The sequence below is a fragment of the Echinops telfairi genome, unplaced genomic scaffold (genome assembly GCF_000313985.2).
Source record: "Echinops telfairi isolate 266 unplaced genomic scaffold, ASM31398v2 ScPeMD7_8;HRSCAF=38, whole genome shotgun sequence".
In the NCBI taxonomy this organism is placed as follows: Eukaryota; Metazoa; Chordata; class Mammalia; order Afrosoricida; family Tenrecidae; genus Echinops; species Echinops telfairi.
Genome location: NW_022103905.1, coordinates 20,487,901 through 20,508,454, shown reverse-complemented (window position 1 = coordinate 20,508,454; position 20,554 = coordinate 20,487,901). Strand labels below are relative to the sequence as shown.

The 20,554-nt window shown below is 39.2% G+C and overlaps 1 protein-coding gene across 1 annotated transcript in view; it reads left to right on the top strand.

Annotated features, from left to right (window-relative positions):
* Nucleotides 1–211: 211 nt before the first annotated feature.
* The window catches only part of LOC101647014 (vacuolar protein sorting-associated protein 13C), a gene marked incomplete at its 5' end in the record, with an annotated part of 60,461 nt that continues 40,118 nt past the window's right edge, over nucleotides 212–20,554 (top strand). The window contains 15 exons of the mRNA XM_013006353.3: nucleotides 212–441; nucleotides 1,917–2,009; nucleotides 3,665–4,030; nucleotides 4,420–4,506; nucleotides 5,851–6,006; nucleotides 6,170–6,434; nucleotides 7,421–7,581; nucleotides 8,769–8,890; nucleotides 9,978–10,272; nucleotides 11,695–12,084; nucleotides 14,557–14,661; nucleotides 15,269–15,433; nucleotides 16,177–16,305; nucleotides 16,598–16,731; nucleotides 17,904–18,030. Coding sequence (XP_012861807.3) covers nucleotides 212–441; nucleotides 1,917–2,009; nucleotides 3,665–4,030; nucleotides 4,420–4,506; nucleotides 5,851–6,006; nucleotides 6,170–6,434; nucleotides 7,421–7,581; nucleotides 8,769–8,890; nucleotides 9,978–10,272; nucleotides 11,695–12,084; nucleotides 14,557–14,661; nucleotides 15,269–15,433; nucleotides 16,177–16,305; nucleotides 16,598–16,731; nucleotides 17,904–18,030 — 2,825 coding nt within the window. The remainder of the gene's footprint in view (nucleotides 442–1,916; nucleotides 2,010–3,664; nucleotides 4,031–4,419; nucleotides 4,507–5,850; nucleotides 6,007–6,169; nucleotides 6,435–7,420; nucleotides 7,582–8,768; nucleotides 8,891–9,977; nucleotides 10,273–11,694; nucleotides 12,085–14,556; nucleotides 14,662–15,268; nucleotides 15,434–16,176; nucleotides 16,306–16,597; nucleotides 16,732–17,903; nucleotides 18,031–20,554) is intronic.

Genomic DNA, 20,554 nt, shown 5'->3' with positions numbered 1-20,554 from the left:
GCTGCAGATCGTCAGCAGACAGCCTTGTCTTTCTCCCTCTGAGTCACTGGTGGATTAAAATGTCTGATCTCCCAGTTACTGGCTCAAGGCTTACCTGACAGGGCTTTATTGAGATTAGTTCCATCATAGCCATCACGATGAAACTTGCAGATAACATGAACTTAGGTGACAAGACTTACTCTCAAACTTTTTGGCCTCTTGTGTTTTTCAGATGACTCTGTAAGACCAAATGTGACTTTAAAGGCCATGATCATAGACCCTGAAGTGGTGTTCGTTGCGAACCTGACAAAGGCCGATGCTCCTGCCCTGATGGCCTCGTTCCAGTGCAGCCTCTCCCTGTCAACATCCAAACCTGAGCAGATGATGGAGGCGTCTGTGAGAGAGCTTAAAGTGCTCGCCTGCCCTTTTCTCAGAGAAAAGCGAGGGGCAAACGTCACTACAGTAAGCACTACTGTGCAGCCTAACCCAGGCTCGAGGAATGGCAGCCACGGTTGATTCGTTTAGTCCCAGAATGTGTGAGCTCTGCGGGGCGCAGAGTGGATTTCCTGGCCCTTGTGGTTGTACAGAGAAGGGTGTTGAGCTCCAGAGAGGTTAACCAACTTACCCGAGGCCGTCAGTGAGAGAGCTGGGATCAGCACCACATGAATTTGCTTCCCACTCTGGCATTTGCTCTTGAATAGAGTGGAGTTTTCGTGCAACTCAGCATTCTTTTCCATCTGTTTCTTTTGTGGATACCTAGGGAATTATTGAATGAATAAGTAGTAAAATATTTAAGCTTAGAATTTTTTAAAAATTGGACTCGTGACCCAAAGAAATTTGTGTTCTGCTCCTATTATGTTAACTTTAACAATGGCAACAATGAAAAAAACTCAGACAAAGGGACAGTTAACTTCAATTGTGTTTTCACAACATTATCGAAAGATACAATTCTAGTAACAACACAGTTTCCATAAAAAAAATTTTTAGTGTTAAATTGGTAATTTTTTGGTAAAAATGATTATTTTGTCATGCCACTTGTCTGTAGAGTAATTTAAAATTAAATTTGCAGACAAGCTTAACAAAAAGACATGCAGTTCTGGGCTTTATCCATACTTTATAATGAAATATAAATTTGGTAGGATCATCTTCTATCACACATCATTGAAAGGTCATTAATTAATTGATTAATTACATGCTCATCCTAACTTTTTTATAGATCAACAGTATCCTGTACAAATTCCCATTCATTTTAGGTACAAGAGGGCTTTGTTTATGTTTTTCATAGATGAAAGCATCTATATTCCTTAAAAAACAAAACAAAAATGAATTCACTGCACTTAGGTTGCTTCTGACTGAGAGCAACACGACAGGACAGAGAGGAACTGCCCTGTGGTTTTCCAGACTGTCCGTCTGCCCAGTAGAGAAAGCCTCATTTTTCCCCACGGAGCAGTTGGTGGGTTCAGCCCACTGCACCACCATTGAGTTGGAAGATTTGATATTTATTCTTATAAGGACCTTACATGATATTCAAGACTGACCGGCTACTTACCTGAAAATGGTTCCATTATCTACTGTACTTTTGTGGAGAAGATTTCTAAAAGTATAGTTGACAAACGGGCACCATTTACAAAATATTTTGGCAAAGGGAAGCATTTTGAATGCTTCATAGTAAATACATGACATTATTTAAACATTCAGAGTAAGGGATTTGATCAGAACAGCCTAAAATTTCTTGAACAGTATGTACAGATCTGCCATAGTTCAGAAGAGGCCCCCAATTAATTGAGTATCAGCGAATTTAATTTGTCCTTTGGCTGTCTTTAATGGCTCCCAGTTAAGTAATATGTGGTTCTCGTAAGTATATGTTACGTATATGATGGGTCTTTAGGGAAAGGTGACATTACTAAGGAATGTGAATGTCATTTCTTTATTTCTAGGTCTTACAACCTTGCTCTTTATTTATGGAAAAATGTACCTGGGCTTCTGGGAAACAAAATATCAACATTACAGTCAAAGAATGTATAATTAAGGTTAGTGCCTACTGTATTCTTTGGCTGAAAATAAATTCTTCTTTTTCTAGCAGTTTTATACATTTCCAGTTATGTGAGATAGTATTTTCCCCCCAGGACATTTAACAGGTTTATGTATCTTTTGATGTGGCTTTCATAATAGGTAATTAAATAGTGTGGGATTAAAATTTTCTCTGTGTGATGCAAATATTTGTTTTCATTTGAACACACACACACACACACACATATATGAACAGAATAGTTTTCCTCTGTTGTATTCGTGTGTTCATGTGTATCAGGGAGGGCAGGTTGGGGGCAAGTAGAGATGGGAGAAGAGGAGAAAAGGAGAAATGATGGAAAGATGAGATTGCTATTAGCTTATTTTCATAAGTTACCGTAGCTTTTATCTGAAATGTAATATGACTGAATTTAATAACGATGTGACAAATGTTTTATTAGACTTACAAAATATTTGTAAAAATGAAATGGCATATGGTAGAAATAAATTAGTGGGATTTACTTGTTCAACAAAAGAAGTAGTAGTCATGGGGGAGTGGTAAAAGCTCTTGAATTTGCATGCACTTCCTCTGAGGCAACAGTTTAGGTGGTGGAGGGATTTTCCTCCCACTTATTTGCATATAAATTTATTTATCCATCAAACAAACATTTTTGAGTTAGTTCTCTTACTACGAAGAAAAAAAATGTCCTGTACAAGGCATTGGGAGATACGTAGTTCTTGCTTTTAAGGAACTTTAGTAATGGTATGAGAGGAAGAAGTAAACCAGCGATTGCAGTTTTAATGCTTGGAGCATTCAGAAATTAAATACACAAGGACCACAGAGAAGGGCCTCTAGTTTAGAGCAGACATCAGAAGAAACTTTCTGGAGGAGAGGCTGCTTGACTGGAATTTTGAAAGTGCAGTTGTTAGTTGAAGGAGGAAGGGGAAGAGGCTACTCAGACAGAGCCAAGAATACATATTTATATAAGGAGAGAGAAAAATGAAAAATTCTTTAAGGACCTTTAGAGGGTTAGCTACATGTATGCCTGGAGAGAATGGTGTAGTGCGATTATGGCACCTGAGACACTAGTTATAGGTGACATGAATAAAGGAAACAGAAGGACCTAGCTGAAAAGGAGCTCCTGGAAGCAGTAGATGCTAGATGTCTCTTGCGTGATGAAATCTTCATCCCTCTGTGATGTGTTCATTACACTGGGGTTGTGAAGAGTGAAGGAATCTATGTAAGTTAGTCCAGTGTTTCTGGATTTGGGGGAACTTGGGTAACTGACTAAATGGAGGCATCGGGCCACACACAGCTTTGTGCATTAAGATAAGAGAATTTCCATTTTTTCCTGAAATTTGTGGGGAGCTGTTGAAGATTTTAAGCGGAGCCACACTTTGCCCACATGTGGGTTTTGGGAGGATGGTGTTGCTGTCAGGATCGAGGTAAGGGGAGGGGCTGTTGAGTGGGCATGAGAAAATACCATCAGTGCGAGCTACCGCACGGTGACAGGTGAGCAGAGAGCAGATTCCCGATGAAGCCAGTGGACACATGCCTTCGTGTACTTTCTCTGTTTCTTTGCTTTCCTTAGTCATGAATTAAGTATATTTACGTTTTTAGTTAGTCGCTTTTAAACTTATCTGGGCAGAATTTATTCTTGAATTTCTGTTTTAAAAGATCTCCCCCATAATACTTAATACTGTGATGACAATCATGGCTGCGATGTCTCCAAAACCAATAGAAGAGGAATCCAAAAATACAGCTAAGGAAATGACAAATATCTGGGACATCGTATCGATTGATGATTATAATGCCTGGTTTCTTGGTGTTGACACGGCATCAGAAATAACGGAGAACTTCAAAGACACAGAATGTTCATTGGCAGAGGAAAACTGTGCGGTGGTGGTGGAATCAGTTCAAGTTACTTTGGAATGTGGCCTAGGACATCGGACTGTCCCTTTACTGTTGGCTGAGTCTAAGTTTTCAGGCATTATTAAGAATTGGACTTCCCTCATGGCTGCCACTGCTGACATGACACTGGAGGTATGTTCACGTCATTTAGTACCTCAGAGCCAACCTCTCTAAAGCGGAGAGTTCAGCTCATGAGCCTAGTTTGTCCATGGCCATAGCAAGTATGGATGTGTGAAAAGGCAAGACGCTTGACGTTTGGTGTATTGTTGGGATAGTATTGTTTATTGGGTAATTAAATTTTAAAGATTATTTTGAGAAGTAAGGTAGGGCAGTAAAAGAAAATGAATGTTCTTTGTGCACGCGTGTATGTTTCTCTGTCTTTAAGTGGGATTTTAAAATGTCAATAGCTTAGCTAGCTGTTTACATCATTATGCAGTGACTAAAGATTTTTCTTTCCTACTGATAATAGGAATACCTTGTAGTTAATTAAAGTATTCTCTTCTATTTCTGCGCCTTTCCAGGTTCACTATTACAATGAGACCCATGCTGCCTGGGAGCCCCTGATTGAGAGGGTAGAGGGAAAAAGACAATGGAATTTAAGGCTTGATGTAAGGCAACTATAAAATGTCTTTTTGTAGAACAACATTAAACATATTTATGAGTAGTTTTCAGTTTGTTGCTTGCCACAATGTGCTTCAGGATCCCTGAGGTACTTTTAGGGCGACGTGAGGTCAAAACTCTTTGTCATCATATTCAGACATTCATTGTTATCCTGCTTATGAGTACAGAATGGAGTTGTCCAGAGACTACTTGAGTGTGATGTTGCCGTAGGTTAAATGCAGATATAGGAATCACCTTTTTAAAGCCAGATACAAAGGCTTTTGTAAATGCCTCTTCTCACTACTTTAAAAGAAAGAGTATAGTTTTATTTTATTAACATATTATTTATGTTAAAGTGTAATTGTTATTTTAAATGCATATTCAAATTTTAATGCAGTAAGCACTAAAATATTTTGTGTGTGTGTATATATATATGAAGTTATTTGGTATCCTCAGTAATTTTTAAGAAAATAAAGGGGTTCCCTAGACGGAAAAATGTGAGAATCTATGTTTTAGTTCATTAACTCTCTTCATAGTATACTTCTTGAGAGCAGTTTTCAGTTCTAGATAAGGAAGCACATATTTCTAGGTTACGAGCAACATGGATTATACTGTTAACCAATCGTCACCGGTACTTCTCTGGCTGTGTGGCTGAGAAGCCAGGCACAGAAGTTGACTCAGCAGATTTTTATTTTAGAGATGTGAAGTCACTTAGCCTGTGCCCCCATTTTCATTTCAATGAAGTAGAAGCAGTATTTCTGAGATAGGGAAGCTGGCAAAGAGTGTTTTAGAAGGCTTTTGCAAATGCTTTTAGATTTAGAACAAAAGCTCTGAGAGAAGCTGATGGCTAGTGTTTGAAAGCTTCCTATCCTATTACTTATAAGTGTGACTGGTAAATAGTAAAGGGAGAGAAACTTATTTCCATATGGCACCAAAAGTGAGGGTTATTTAGGCTTCAGTGTCACCTTAGAGTACTCACCAATTCATAATCACCAATTAGACAGCCCTGGATAAATGTCTTCCTCTGAGGAACGTACACGAGACAAATATCACTGACTCTGAGAAAATAGTTTGGTGCTTACATGGGATTATTCGAAACACTTCCCCATGAATGGAGTATACACTGAAAGAATTAGGAATGCCGACCTGTGCAAAAACCAAATAAAACAAAGCCCTTTGCTACCAATAAGAACGTCTTTGAAGGCTAGACTTTTGAGGAGTCAGTGTCAGGTGGCCAATTTAGATCAGGAGAATTTAACTCTGTGAGAATATTTCAATTTTATTAATTAGCTAGTAATCTTAAGTATATTGTTTATATAACATATATATATAATTTATTTATCTTTATATAGGTGAAGAAGAGCCCAGTTCAGGATAAAAATTTCATGCCAGGAGACGACTTTATATATCTTCCTGATCCACAAATGGCTATTTATATTTCTTCAGGAGATACAATGAATATAACCATATCCAAAAGTTCCCTCAACGTCTTCAATAATTTAGCAAAAGTATGTTTGGTACTTGCTTGGAATAATATGTCAAGTGTAATTTTAAAAGGAAACACATGGGTTTTGTGTTTGCCACTAAAACTGCCTTGGAAAGTATCTAGTCCTGGTCTCATCTTTGCGAACAAGCAGATTTACAAAACTATTGTGTTGTGTTCCCTTTCAGGGCTTTTCAGAGGGCACCGCTGCTACTTTTGACTACTCCTTAAAAGACCGGGCTCCTTTTAAAGTAATCAACGCTCTGGGCATCCCCATCAAGGTGCAGGCCAACCGAAATCTCCGAGTCCTGGGCTCCCCTGAGAAACGTGATATCTATGATGTTGATATCTGTCAGAGTTTGGAATTGGAATATACCAGCCCGGAACCTTTACGGCAAGGGAAGTTCTCAGTACTGAGCCGCCAACAAAGCTCCTTTTTCACACTCACCTTTGGTATGCTGTATTTATTTGATTTAAAGAGTATCTTTGGAATTGTTGGTGTGGGCTTATTTTTGCTAGATTAACCCTAGAAAAAATAGTTTGCTATGGATATCTGGGTGGAAGAATTTCTAAAGTCTTGAAACAGTTGCTAAGCTCATTTTCTTTTTAAGCTTGCGATGCTTTAAGTTGATTAGTTTGGTTGGGTGGCTAACTGAGAGGTCAGCAGTTCAAAACCAGTAGCTGCTCTGTGGGAGAAAGGTAAGGCTTTCTACTCCTATAGAGAGTTACAGTCTCTAAGCCCACAGGGAAGTTCCGTCAGGCCCTATAGAGTCTGAACTGACTGGATAGCACTGAGTTTTGTGGGTTTTAAAGAAACTACAGTGAGCCTTGATGGTGTGGAGAGGTACGTGTTGGGCTGCTGTAATGCAGGGCCAGCAGATGAAACCCACCAGGTGAAGCTTTCCTGCCCCATTAAGGTTTGCAGTTTGGGACATCCTATCAAAGGTACTCTGAGTTTAGGATGGACTCAGTGGAAGTGAGTTTGGGTTTGGGGGGGTTAGGTTATTTTGATGACCTTAAGAAAAACTGTTTTAAGGGTCAAAAATTGTGTAATAACAATTGGTTTTCTTTTTCACTTTCTGTATCTTAAAAGGGGAGCCCTGGTGGCTTAGGGGGTTATGCATTGGGCTGCTAACAACAAGGTCAGCAGTTCAAAACCCACCAGCTAGTCTGTAGGAGAAAGATGAGGCTGTCTGCTCTCATGAAGGTTTACAGTCTCAGGTGGTTCTAGGGTAGTTTTACTCTGTCCTGTAGCCTCGCCAGGAGTGAGATCAGCCCAGTAGCAGTGGTTTGGCTAGGTGTCTTAGAACATTTTGAATAGTGATTATTTCTAGTCATGAAGAGAATACTACTATTTTGAGTTTTCAGTGATTAATTCCACCAAAGAGAAATCTAGTAAATTAATTTTTGGAATTCTTCTTACTTATGCTTCACCTCAGTACCTCGTGGCTACTCAGAAGTTGCAAACATCCCTGTTGTCAGGCCTGCCCGGCGACTGTACAATGTGAGAAATCCCACGGCCAGTTGGACTGACTCCGTGCTAGTGCAGATTGATGCAACTGAAGGAGATAAAGTAATCACCCTTCGCTCTCCCCTCCAGGTAAAGGCCTGCCTGCCCCTTTGAGCATGCAAAGCAATCATTCATATACTAGCTGAATTTTATGGGGAACAGTAAAACTTTATCAAGCCAATACTGATCATTGGGAAATCAATTATAATGGACTGAAATGGTTGTTATCTCCTAGCCAGCTTGCTTCTGTAATAATCTTTCCTTTAAATATTGGGTAAACTGATGTTATTAATTTAAAGCCCATTTTTGTTGTCTCCTGGGTTTAAAATAATGAAGCTTTAATGTATATTCCTTTAAAGATTCAGAAAGTAAGCATACTGTATTTATGGTTGGTGATGGAGTAGGGTAATGTAGCTATTCTTTTCCACCTAGGGTTGTACTTTTTAAGTATGGGTGAAAGAATTTTCATACACATTTAAAAAGAACATGTAGCATTGTAATATGTATAAATATTGTTCCCTACTTTTAAGACTTTGTCCACTTCTCTTCTGTGCATTATTACATGCTTCAGTTAGCTGAAGACCATTCCCTGCTGTGTTAACATTGTTGGACATGGAAGAAAAGATTCACAACGTTGGCTGCATTCATCTCTCATTTGCCGTCAGCCCCCAAAGATACATGGTAGTCAAGAAAAGAGAGGCTTACTACCTTTCATCATATATATATATATTTTTTTGGTTTCCTTGACTACACGGTCATGGAGAGAAGATAGTAGAGAAAGTATTCTGACTGAAAAGTATTCTGACCGAAACCTAGCTTATATTTGAAATATAGATAGCATTTTCATATACAGGGCATGTGAATGTACTAATAATTTTCACCTCTCACGTTACATAAGCATTAACATATGTACTCACACTCACCACCATCAAATCTATGCCAATGTATGGTGACCCTATAGACCAGAGTACAACTGTCGCTATGAGTTTCAGAGACGGTTGCTCTTTATGGGAGTAAAAAGCCTTTTCGTTCTCATGCAGAGTGGCTGGTGGTGGTTTTGAACTACTGGCCTTGCAGTTAGTAGCCCAATTCATAACCATTATGCCATCAGGCCTCCTCTTAACATATATCACATTTATATATCCTAAAAATATTCACTTGCCAATCAACATATCTTTTAATACTGGGTCTTTATAGATTTAAAAGTATTTGTATACAACTCACATAGTTTTTCTTTTGATCTCTTAACAGTTTCTATGTCTTTTTTGTCCCAACAGATTAAAAACCATTTCTCTATTGCATTCATCATCTATAAGTTTGTTAAGAATGTTAAGCTCCTGGAGCGAATTGGAGTAGCAAGACCTGAAGAGGAATTCCATGTTCCATTAGACTCCTACAGGTAGACGCCACCTCGACTAGACTAAGCTTTGAACAGCCCTGATGTATGTGCATGCACACACATTTATACTCTACTCTGTGCTTTAGAGATCTGTATCCTGGGGGTGTCAAAACCATTTTTAAGACAGTTGATTTTTTTTAAATGGGGAAATGCATGTACATTACTGTTGTAAACTTATGTCAAATTATGTAAAGTTCTCTTTCTCTCTCTTTTTTTTTTGCATCCTCAACAGACTCAAATCATGTCCCAACCCCTCTCCTTTTTTCTTTTGTATTTTAACAGATTTATTGACAATAGAATTCATGTGCCATAAAATAAAGTGGTTCAAATAGACTAAAAGAGTTGTGTGATCGCTATCACAATCTTGTACTTGTTATTATTAGTGCCTCTTTATTCACCAACCTCCTCGCTAGAACCCTAAGAAACTGTTAATTTAGCTACTGTCTCCACAGACTGACTTACCTTGAATTTCATATAAAGAAAAATATAATATGTTAAAATTTAACCTAATTACTGTCGGCAATAATCCACGTTTCAATATACTTTGAGAACAAGACTGTTCACATCCCTGGTCTGAGGAAGCTCAACGGAGGTTTACTTTTCCTGGGGAGTCTTTCACTGTCATCCACAGCCTTTTGCAAACCAGGCGCTCAGAATTTAAGTTCTAATACAATTCCCTTCTGTAATCTTGGATTGTATTATTTACAGTCCTTAGCTCTCACAGGCTTATGCGCCCTCTGTATGGACTTAGCTGACACCTCATTTAGATGGCTCATTGTTTTAAGACAAGCCTCTCATTGTATATTGATGCTTCAGAATTTTTAAATGTCTATTTTTGCTAGATGGCCTTTGTATTTGAAACTATTTTTTTAAAGTTATCATTGTGTACAAGCACTTTCTTTTTTACCCCTGGAAATTTACTCCATTTATTAGCTATGTGACCTTGGGCAAACTTTTAACCTTTCTCAGCTTGCGTTTCTTCCTCTGTGAAAATAGGAATAATAAAGCTACCTTGTAGAGTCTTATTTAAGTAGATTTTTGTTTGTTACTTTTTGTTTTTTCTTAAAATTGTCCTCTCTTTCCGTAGATGTCAGTTGTTTATTCAGCCAGCTGGACTCTTAGGGCATCAGTACAACACATCCACCACCTACATTTCCTGGAAGGAGGAACTGCACCGAAGCAGCGAAATCAGGTGCATGCTGCAGTGTCCATCAACAGAAGCGAACTTCCTACCTCTCATAGTGAATACGGCTGCTGTGCCTGATGAATTAAGCTATATTTGTACACATGGGGAAGACTGGGATCCAGCATACATTATCCATCTTTACCCTCCTCTTACTTTGCGTAATCTTCTCCCATATTCTCTAAGATATTTACTAGAGGTATGTCTCATGTTTGTCTGACTTTTATTGTTGCTCTGAGTAGACTCTGTTTGTGTTTCTGGGTATTTTGGTTGAGGTCGGTGTTTCATATAGTTTGTATGATGTTAATAATAGCTGGTGCTGCATGCACCATGTTTGAGGCCTGGGTATTCTACATGTAGTACTTCATTGACTCCTCACTGAGGTGGATATTACTATTAGACCTACTTTACAGACACAGAACCCTAACCAGAATGGGCTAAGTGATTACTTGCCTGATGTCCCGTGGCCAGTAAAGGTCGAACAGGAACTTGTTTGCAGTGTGAATCCTTGCTCCCTAACACACTACTGTATCGGGCATAAATTAAGATGCATAATCATTTTCTAATATTATTTGTAAAGCTGTAGTGATGTGGTGGGTTACACATCCGGTTGTGAACCATAAGGTCAGCAGTTCAAAACCACCAGCTGCTCCATGAGAGAAGGTTTAGGTTTTCTACCTTCACATGGAGATTCGCAGCCGTAGGACCTACTGAAGCAGCCCCACTCTGCCCTCATAGGGCACCGTGAGGCAGAACCGACTCGTTAGCAATCAGCGTCTTTTTTTTTTTGTAAGCAAAATTATGTTAACCAAAAGGATAAGGAAAACAAAAATCAGGTGAGAAAATATTTCAGCATAATTTAGAAACCATGTATTTTAAACTTAATATTATGATTATTTAGTCTAAGACTATTGAAAATAAAAGCAATTCCTGTGTATCTCAGAAAGTTAAAAAATACAGTATAGAATATATAGCATATTTATAGTAACAGGGCATGGTAAATATTTTGTAGTTTCTATATACCATAAGATTGTAAAGTCCCAAAGTCTGCAAGAGTGTGTAGAACCTATTTTTTATTTGATAATGAACCATCCCGGTGTTGAGACAAAAATTAATGAAATGGCTGAAATTTGTATTTGTACAAGAGCACCTTTAAAAAAAGAAGCCTGCTTTATTATTTTGTCTATCATACATCTGAAAACTAATATTTATTTATGTAGCTTGTCAGAATAGTTTGACATGACTTTCCGACATCCCACTCATGTGGAAACCTATAGACACGGCATGTTGCTCGATGACGAAGCTGCAGCCCAGGCAGTTAAGTGCCCATGTCATGGCATGACAACAGCCAAGGGTTCTGAGTCCAGCCTTTGAGTCTTGATTTGGATCGTATTTCCTTTCAGTCTTAGTGTCAGCATTAGCCTGCTCCTGACGGAGACTCCTGTCCGAGGCTGTGCGACAATGTCTCTCTCAGTTGGTCATAACTATTAGGCACTTGTAACATGTCGGCATGGCACTTTGATGTGTACTTGGCAGGCTACATGCATCTGTGTAAAATATGGATTTTGCTCTTCAGGGTTTTAAAAAGAAATCACTAAATAGATTCAATGTTTGTTTCCAGGGGACAGCAGAAACCTACGAGCTCGCAGAAGGCAATGCTGCTGATGTTCTGCATTCGAGAATCCGTGGAGAGATACTGGAATTGGTCTTGATGAAGTACCAGGGCAAGAACTGGACCGGGCATTTCCGCATCAGTGGTGCACTCCCTGAGTTCTTCCTGGTGTGCTTCACCTCTGACTCTGCAGAAGTGATGACGCTTGACTTGTCAGTGCATGTCAGGCGCACCAGGAGCCGGATGGTGCTGTCCGTCTTTAGTCCCTATTGGCTCATCAATAAGACCTCCCGGGTTCTCCAGTATCGTGCAGAAGACATTCATGTCAAGCATCCAGCGGACTTCAGGGATATTGTTTTGTTCTCATTCAAGAAGAAGAACATTTTTAGGAAAAATAAGGTGTGCTTTTTTTCATGTAACAAGTTAAAATAGATAAATTCCTTATCGGGGACTGTGAGGCCATTGCCTTTCTTGACACCATGTTTACCTATTTGCAGTGTGCCATTGGTGTGGATTTGGCTTAAGGGGATTGTAAGTAATTCACAGTTCAGTGACGTGTTTGGAACTAACAGGTTTCCTGAGCTTGAGACCCTGTTCTCTAGTGGCCCAAGAATTACTCTTGCTCTGAAGTGGTATCAAAGAGAAGGCCAGCAGGTGCAACAGTTAGTGCTTGGCTAGTTACTGAATGTTTGGTGGTTGGAACTCACGCAGGAGCTCTTTGGGAAAGAGACTTGGTGATTTGTTTCCATAAAGATTAAAAAAACAAAATATTTATTTATAAAGTATTGCAGATGAACATTGGTCCTCCACTCAAGTACTCCCTCAATGAAAGAACAATTTGTTCTTCTAACACGGCACCTTGTGATGTTCACCTTCCCTGACATGATCACTGAAGACAAAATGGGTGCATAGCAAATGTAGGGAAGAAGGCTGATGGTGCCCGGATATCAAAAGATATAATATCTGGGGTCTTAAAGGCTTTAAGATAAACAAGTGGCCATCTAGCTGGCAAGCACCAAAGTCCACATGGAAGAACCACACCAGCCTGTGTGGTCATGAAGTGTCGATGGGATCAGGTATCAGGCATCAAAGACACAAAACAAAACAAAACAAACAAACCAACAAACAAAAGTCATATCAATGGGAATGAGGGAGAGGGCAGAGTGGAGACCCAAAGCCCATCAGTAGTCAATTGGACACCCCTGTCAGAAGGGCCACAAGGAGAATAAGAGCCAGTCAGTATGCAGTGTAGCACTGAAGAAACACACAACCTTCCTTTAGTTCTTTAATGCTTCCTCCCCCACCTCACTACCATGAGCCCAATTCTATCTTTCAAGTCTGGCTGGACCAGAACATGTATACTGCTGCAGATAATAGCTCGCAACACAGGGAATCCAGAACAGAGAAACCCCTCAGGACCAATAAAGGGAGTAACAATACTAGGAGGGTAAGATTGGGTGGGGGGGAGTAAGGGGAACCAATCACATGATCAATGTATGGCCCCCCTCCCAGGGGGACGGACAGCAGAAAAGTGGGTGAAATGAGAGTGATCAGTGTACGACATGAAAAAGAAATTTTATAAATTATCAAGGGGACATGGGGTTGGGGGTAAAAATGAGGAGCTGATGTCAGGGGCTCAAGTAGAAAGAAAATGTTTTGAAAAAAAACGACCACATGTACAGATGCATTTGACACAGTGGATATATGTATGGACTGCTATGAGAGCTGTAAGAGCCCCCAATTTAAAAAAAATCAAAATGAAATACTCAGCTTTCCTGTCCTCAAGTCAATTGGTGCAATAGGTTACGAACTGTGATGCTCACCCTAAGGCCAGCAGTCAGATACGCATTAGGAGAGAAGTCTGATTCTTAGGCCTGGCCCTATTTTTCTCGTCCCGCCCCTCTTAGCTCCCGCACTCCCTATTTTGGTATTCATATCCACCGCAGAGGGTTCACATCGAGGCTGGGCCCTCGACCTGGAACACCTCTTCTTCCATGCTTTCTTTCTTCTTGACTTCTTTACTGTTCTTGGTGATCTGTTGTCCATTTTGTGGTATTCCCTGCAGACCGGGCACGAGTACAGGTTTTATTGAAGGACTGAAGAGGGACTAGGTGTCCCACATCTAGCAAATTCCCAGATGATGCTGGTGTTGTTGGTCTTGGGAACATACTTTGAGAACCATTCAGAGTGCTGATTAACATTAGGTGTAATTATCAGTTAATGTGTCAGACCTCTTGTTGTCCTGAGGTTTTCTGTAATCTGAGTGGATAATGGTGAGGTTAACAGGGGTACAGTAAGTCTCTTTAATACCAAGTCCTCTGAATCACATAGTCAGAAGTAAAGTTTTCACCCTGTAACCTTCATTGCATTTTGTATCTTGGGTATGGTTCTTGTATTGAGACTTGCATCATAATTATCTTTATACTTTCCTATCTTTCTGTGGAGGGAGACTCACTGTTTCCAGGTGCAAACTGTGTCCCCTTGCCTTCTCTTCTGCCTTTCACCGTGATGTGTTTTATTTAACATTTGCTAAATAATGTTAATTAAATACATAAATGCTGGACGTGCTGAAACATTCGTCTTCTCAGTAAGTCATAACCTGACATTGGAGAATTACGTGTCGCATTCTGGTCCTTTATAAAACAGTGCGCATTCACCGTGCTCATTGCGTGGATTAAGGAGAGAGCCAGAGCCCTGCTATCATTGCATTACCTCTTAGAGTTCTAGTTTTGGGGGATCTGCTACCTATTTTCAGAATGATTTTGATTATCATCTTCAGTATTCTGTCTATGATGCTAAGGAGATTTCTCAGTGGTCTAGCAACTTTCTATGAACTAACCTTAATATAGTGCTATATATTCTCTGATATAGGTGCAGTTAAAGATTTCTACTAGTGACTGGTCCAGTAGCTTCTCATTGGATACTGTGGGAAGTTATGGGTGTGTGAAATGTCCTGCTGGTAATACGGAATACCTGGTAAGGCTCTTTTTGCTTATTTACCGTCGACCCCATTTCTGTTTTCCATGGGTGCCTGACCTCTTGTTGTCTTCAAAGTGACTCCTAAGGGGTACAGAAATTTGAACCCAAAGTACTGTGTTATGGAGTCTTATCTTTATGTATTTCTATAGTCACCAGTGCCAAAGCAAACCTTGAATTTATGAAGGTTCATCAAATTTTAGACAGTGAGTTGAATCAATATGAGTAAGTTAGCAAGTATTCCGAGTACCATATACACTCGTGTATAAGCCGAGTTTTTTAGCATATTTTTCATGCAGTTTTTGTGGTACAATTAGGTGCCTTGGTTGATATTCAGGTCGGCTTATACTCGAGTATATACTGTATACTAGAATCCTTCCATTCCAAATGTTTTTTCCATTAGTTAAGTGATGGATTGATATTTCTTGATTTGATTTCTGGTGGAGCCAAACATTAAAGAACTAAGCTCAATAATGGAGCATGGGTTATAATAGTTCCTTTATTTAAAAATTATTATTTTTAAAAATATCAAGACGTTTGAGTTTATACTTCAAATTAGCTGAGTGAACTGTAGAAAATGATACACTTGTTCACTTCCTTTCTACAGGTTGGTGTTAGCATCAAAATGAGCAGTTTCAATCTTTCTCGAATAGTTACTCTGACTCCTTTTTGTACCATTGCAAACAAGTCAGCATTAGAACTAGAAGTTGGTGAAATTGCACCTGACGGCTCAATACCAACTAAAAAATGGAACTATATCTCCGCTTCTGAGGTATCATTTTCGTATAATATAAGTGGTCCCTGGTGTCTTTGATGTGAGTTTGATAACAGTAGTCTTTTTTAAAATTCAGAAATAGACTTTTCCCAGTCTAGGACTGGGACATTTTGCACTACATTCGTAACAAAAGCTTATGTGCTGTTTTATGGAATTCAGAGCACTTTCACATAGGTGGTTTCCTTTTGAGCTTCACAGTTCTTTAAGCTTACCCTGGTTTTGCAGATCAGAAAATTGAGGCTCAAGGATAGATCTGATTTGCTTATGATCAAAGCACTAGGAAGGTCGTGTCAGGACCTGAAGCTAGGCTGTGGGGGTCACACCTGTGCTTGCCTTTGTCTCTGGCTTATCTCTCACTCAGTGAGAGGATGTGTGGTAGATTCATGAATCGAAATGAGACATGCGTAAACGCATATGTTACTAAGATTATAGTATCTAAATATTCAAGACATTTGAACCGTCTTTAACCAAATGACTCTCTTGTTTCTCATAATGTAATTATCCCTTAAGTACATATATGCTGAGATAGCAGCACTCTTCTGATGGTTTCTCAAGATTTCATAAGCAGTTATGTTTTCGTCAATAATCTTAACCATGGACATAGGATGTGAAGTGACGCTTTTAGGAAGCTTAGTAATAATTGCATCAGCACTAGATTTAGAATTACAGACTTTACTTAGCCAGTGTCCTATTTATGCCTCAATGATTTTTTTTGTTTTGTTTTTAATCTATCTTTCCAGTGTCTTCCGTTTTGGCCTGAAAATTTGTCAGGGAAACTATGTGTGAGAGTGGTGGGCTGTGAAGGATCTTCCAAACCATTCTTTTATAACCGGCAGGATAATGGCACTTTATTGAGTTTAGAAGACTTGGTAAGCTTTGATATTTTAAAACTAAACATCTTTTATTTTTAAAATTTATTTTGAAGCATCATATTAAACCATGCTTTCAAATGTACTGGGTGAAGCTTCAAAGTGTTTGTGGGAAAATGGAATTACTGGAATTTTTCCACGAGCTATTGGAATCCTCTTCAGATATTTGGAAACATCAGAAGGAGTTTGCTTTCAGTAAAAACTTAACAAAGCTTATGTATCTGCTGATGTAAAGTTCACATTTAAGTTAAACCAGTATCTCAAACAGCTTTTTTGTTTGTTTCTGCAATAGAATGGGGGCATCTTGGTGGATGTCAACACTGCTGAACACTCAACAGTCATAACCTTCTCTGATTACCATGAGGGGTCTGCACCTGCCCTAATAATAAACCACACACCTTGGGATGTCCTCACATATAAACAGAGGTATGGAAGAAAAGGGTGGCTGGCCCCAGTCTGTGTGTTTGCTGGCCTGCAGCCCGACCTAGGCAGCGCTTGGGGTAGATGTTTGATGAAGGCCTTTTCAGATTTTAGAAGGTATAAAATGGGGCACATGCTGGTGTCTCTCTTGTACCTACCAGACGATTGCAAGGCCAATGTATGAACATTCTCATCCAATGGGATAAGTAAAGGTGACTATGGTCTCACATTAGTTCAGACACGATCAAATGGTTTTGGGCACCACAAGAGCTTCTAGGGCTTTTTACGTTTCAGAGCACAGGGAAGAGACTGTGGACTTCTTTCAGCTGTACCTGAACTTTTCTTTCCCTATCAATCAGTATGCAGTTGTTTTTTTGGTTAGAGAAAGTATCTTATTTTGAAATAAAAAAACAAACGGGGAAAACACCCAGCGGGCTGTATAAATGTCCTTGGCGGGCCGCATGTGGCCCACAGGCCGTATTTGAGGACGCCTGCTGTAAACCTTTCAGGTGGTGAGCTGCTTCCTCTTTCTGCTGCAGAGCAGCTGGTGAATGGAAAACGCCAGCCTTTCAGTGAGTAGCTTGATGCTTAACTTAACCTGTGCCACTTGGGGTTACGAACCCTTATTTTATGAACCAGTATTTCTTTCTTTTAAAGTTTTGTTAATCAGTTTTAACATTTCTTGGGACTTTTGTTAAGGTGCACATTCTGATCTTTGTGATTTCAGCATTCTCCTGGGTAGTCTGGTCCACATGCCACACTCAATAGCGGCAGTATGGAGTAATGTTTACTTTGGTTGAGACACATACTATTTCTTATGTATTTTATTGGACTACAAAGCTTATTACATTTAATACTGAGTAGTTTTTCTGCTTCTAAAGACACGGATGTCTTGCTCTTTCTGAAAGTGATTGCTGATACACTGATTTGCTTACACTAGTGAATGATGCTGCCGGGCTGATCCTGCGCGGGGGAGTCAAAGCATACTTTAGGAGGGTGGTATTCGCTTCCCTCAAGCTTCAAGCCCATTCACTGAATAGGAAGTTTAAGGCACTTATTTTTAAGCAGAGTTGTGTGTGTTATTAATTAGGACTGTTTCACTCCTCTTTTCAATAAACGGGAGAGCTGGGTTTTTCAAGGACCCAACATTAATTTTTTGTCCATGGGCTGTTTTTCAGTGGATCCCGGGATGAAATGGTACTGCTGCCCAAGCAAGTCAGGCTTTTTGCCTGGGCAGACCCTACTGGCACCAGAAAGCTGTCCTGGAGATATGCGGCTAATGTCGGGGAGCATGCTCTTCTGAAGGTAACATTGGAAGTGATGGCTTGGTGTGAGTAGCCTGGTGGTGAGGGACGTAGATAAGAGAACTGAATAAAAAAATTAATTGGAAATATTTTCAGAACAAGTAATTTTTAGACTTGAGGTTGCAAAGAACTCATATCAATATTTTATAGCACTCTAAGTGATGTATGTTTAATTTTAAAAAATCCATTCCATCTTGCCCAAATAAAGACCAGTAAAATACCATCTTTTTTAAGAGGAAGGCATTTTAAGGTTAAATGAAAATTTAATTTCAATGTATGTCTGTCATGCTTGACTGTGACAATTTTTTTCAGGCATGTTTTCATAAGCAGTGCTATATGCTTTTTAAAAAAATTAAATAAATTTGTGCAAGTGACTCCATCAGAAGTTTTTCAAAATAGTTTTAGTGGCATATATTACACATAATCATAAAATTTAATAGTTTATGGATATTGAGAGTTATGTAATCATCAACACAATCAATTTCAGAATATTTTCTTCTTTCTTGTATGCATTGTTAGCTCCCCACTTCCCCCAGCCTCCCCTGGAAATTACTTATCTAGTTACTCTCTTCCATAGATTTGCCTATCCTGGATTTTATTTACATAAAATCATACAAAATACTGACAAGCAAACACAACCCCCAACAACAATGACAAAACAAAACAGAAAAACCTCAGTTGGAAAAGCAGAAAATATTAAAAACTGAAACAATGTTTCATTGGGTCAAAAGGGTGATCAAATGATGGCACATTTTAACCTAACTACATCAGCCATAATCACTTTGCAGTGTGTTCTGATAGCAAGGATATTCACATTCCTGGTCTGTGGTCAGAGGGTATTCACCAGAGGCTCAGTCCATCCGTGCAGTTTGCAAATAGATGTGGGGCTTCCACTGTTACCCATAGCCTTCTGCTGACCAAGTGTTCAGAATTTCAACTCTGCTACCATTGGCTCCTTTGAATTTGGATTATATTATATATCCACCCCTTGGGTCACACAGGCTGATGTGCTTCTTCCGTATAGACTTGGGTGACACCTCACTTTGATGGCTGCTTGTTTGAAGACAAGCATTTAGGATCCCGGATACTATTTTTCTGAGATCCGGGCACCTTTTTTTTTCCTTCACCACACTTTGGTATTGCATCCATATCTTCAGTGATCTCGTCTTGACAATGAGTATGGGGTAAGACCATGTATGTCATAACAACTAATTTTTCTTAGATTTAGGGCTATAATTCAGTGCAAGCTTAAAATCCATTAATCTTTCTATGGCTTATATATGTCTTTGGTTTACTTTAGTGACATCATTGTCATTTTATGATAGAGAACATTATAAATCTTTATAAATCATCCCCAGGGAGCATAAAGTAGTTATATTGCCACAACAGAAATTTGTTGTAATAATTATTGAAGCAATATGTAGGTTATCTATTTTTTATGATATTGCTTAACTCAGACTTTGACAGAGCAGAAGAATTCCTCTGCCACAAACTGATCCTGCATTAGTTATAGATGGAATATCTGTAGGAATATATTTCTAATGGGAAAATTCAGATTGTTTCACATTCCATTTTTTGATGACCACAATTATTTGAAAGGCTTTTTTGACTTTTGCTTTAAAATAGTAATTGGACAATAGTGCCTGGCTGTTCTTTCAATAATTTGCTCTGAAATGCAGAGAAGAGATAAAAACCTTATCATACCTTGGGAAATGAGACTGATAGTTCCTTTATTGTGAACATCTTGGTGTGATTTGCAGCATGACGAGTTGGAGCTCTGTTGGCTCAGCAACCACAATTCCCAGAATGCAGCATTTGGACACTAGAGCACATGTGGCAGTGACGTAGGGGGGGGGGGGCATCAGGGCCTGTGTAGAGAGGCAGACTCACAGAGAGTCCTGGCAAGAATACATGCGGGGGGGCTGTCAGTTTATGGTTTCTCCTATTTTGCGTTAGAGATCCAAGAAGTAGGATAAGTAGATAATTCCACTCATTCAGACTGTAGTATATCAGACACTGCCTACTAGATAATGAAAACTGAACAGAAAGCCAGGAAATTACTCATTTTCTTGACCACACAGTTGTTTGTGGAAGGGCATTTTACCCAGGAGCAAGTGGAAATGGAGAGAGTTCAAAGGAAATCCATGCATTATTGTAAGACCCTCAGTCTGAACTCACATATGAGTGAATAGAAAAAACATGGGGTTCATGAAACAGAATACTTGACAAGAAAAATGGAGCATTATCTTGTACATTCAGAGGACAATCAGACCTCTGAAAATCCTTGAATACTGCAGTCAGAAGGAAATACTCACAATGCATTTCTGGCATTTTCAAGTGAGTTATAATGAAAAGACATCTGTAAAGGTGAAAAGCCTATTTAATCCTGTTTTAATGAGAGAAATACAGATCAGTGATTATTTTCTTTTAAAAAAGCTATTAGAACTAAAATTAATGAGAAAGGACACTCACAATCGTTAAGAAAATTGAAAATAAGGAAAACTGCTCACAGGATAAAAGGTAGA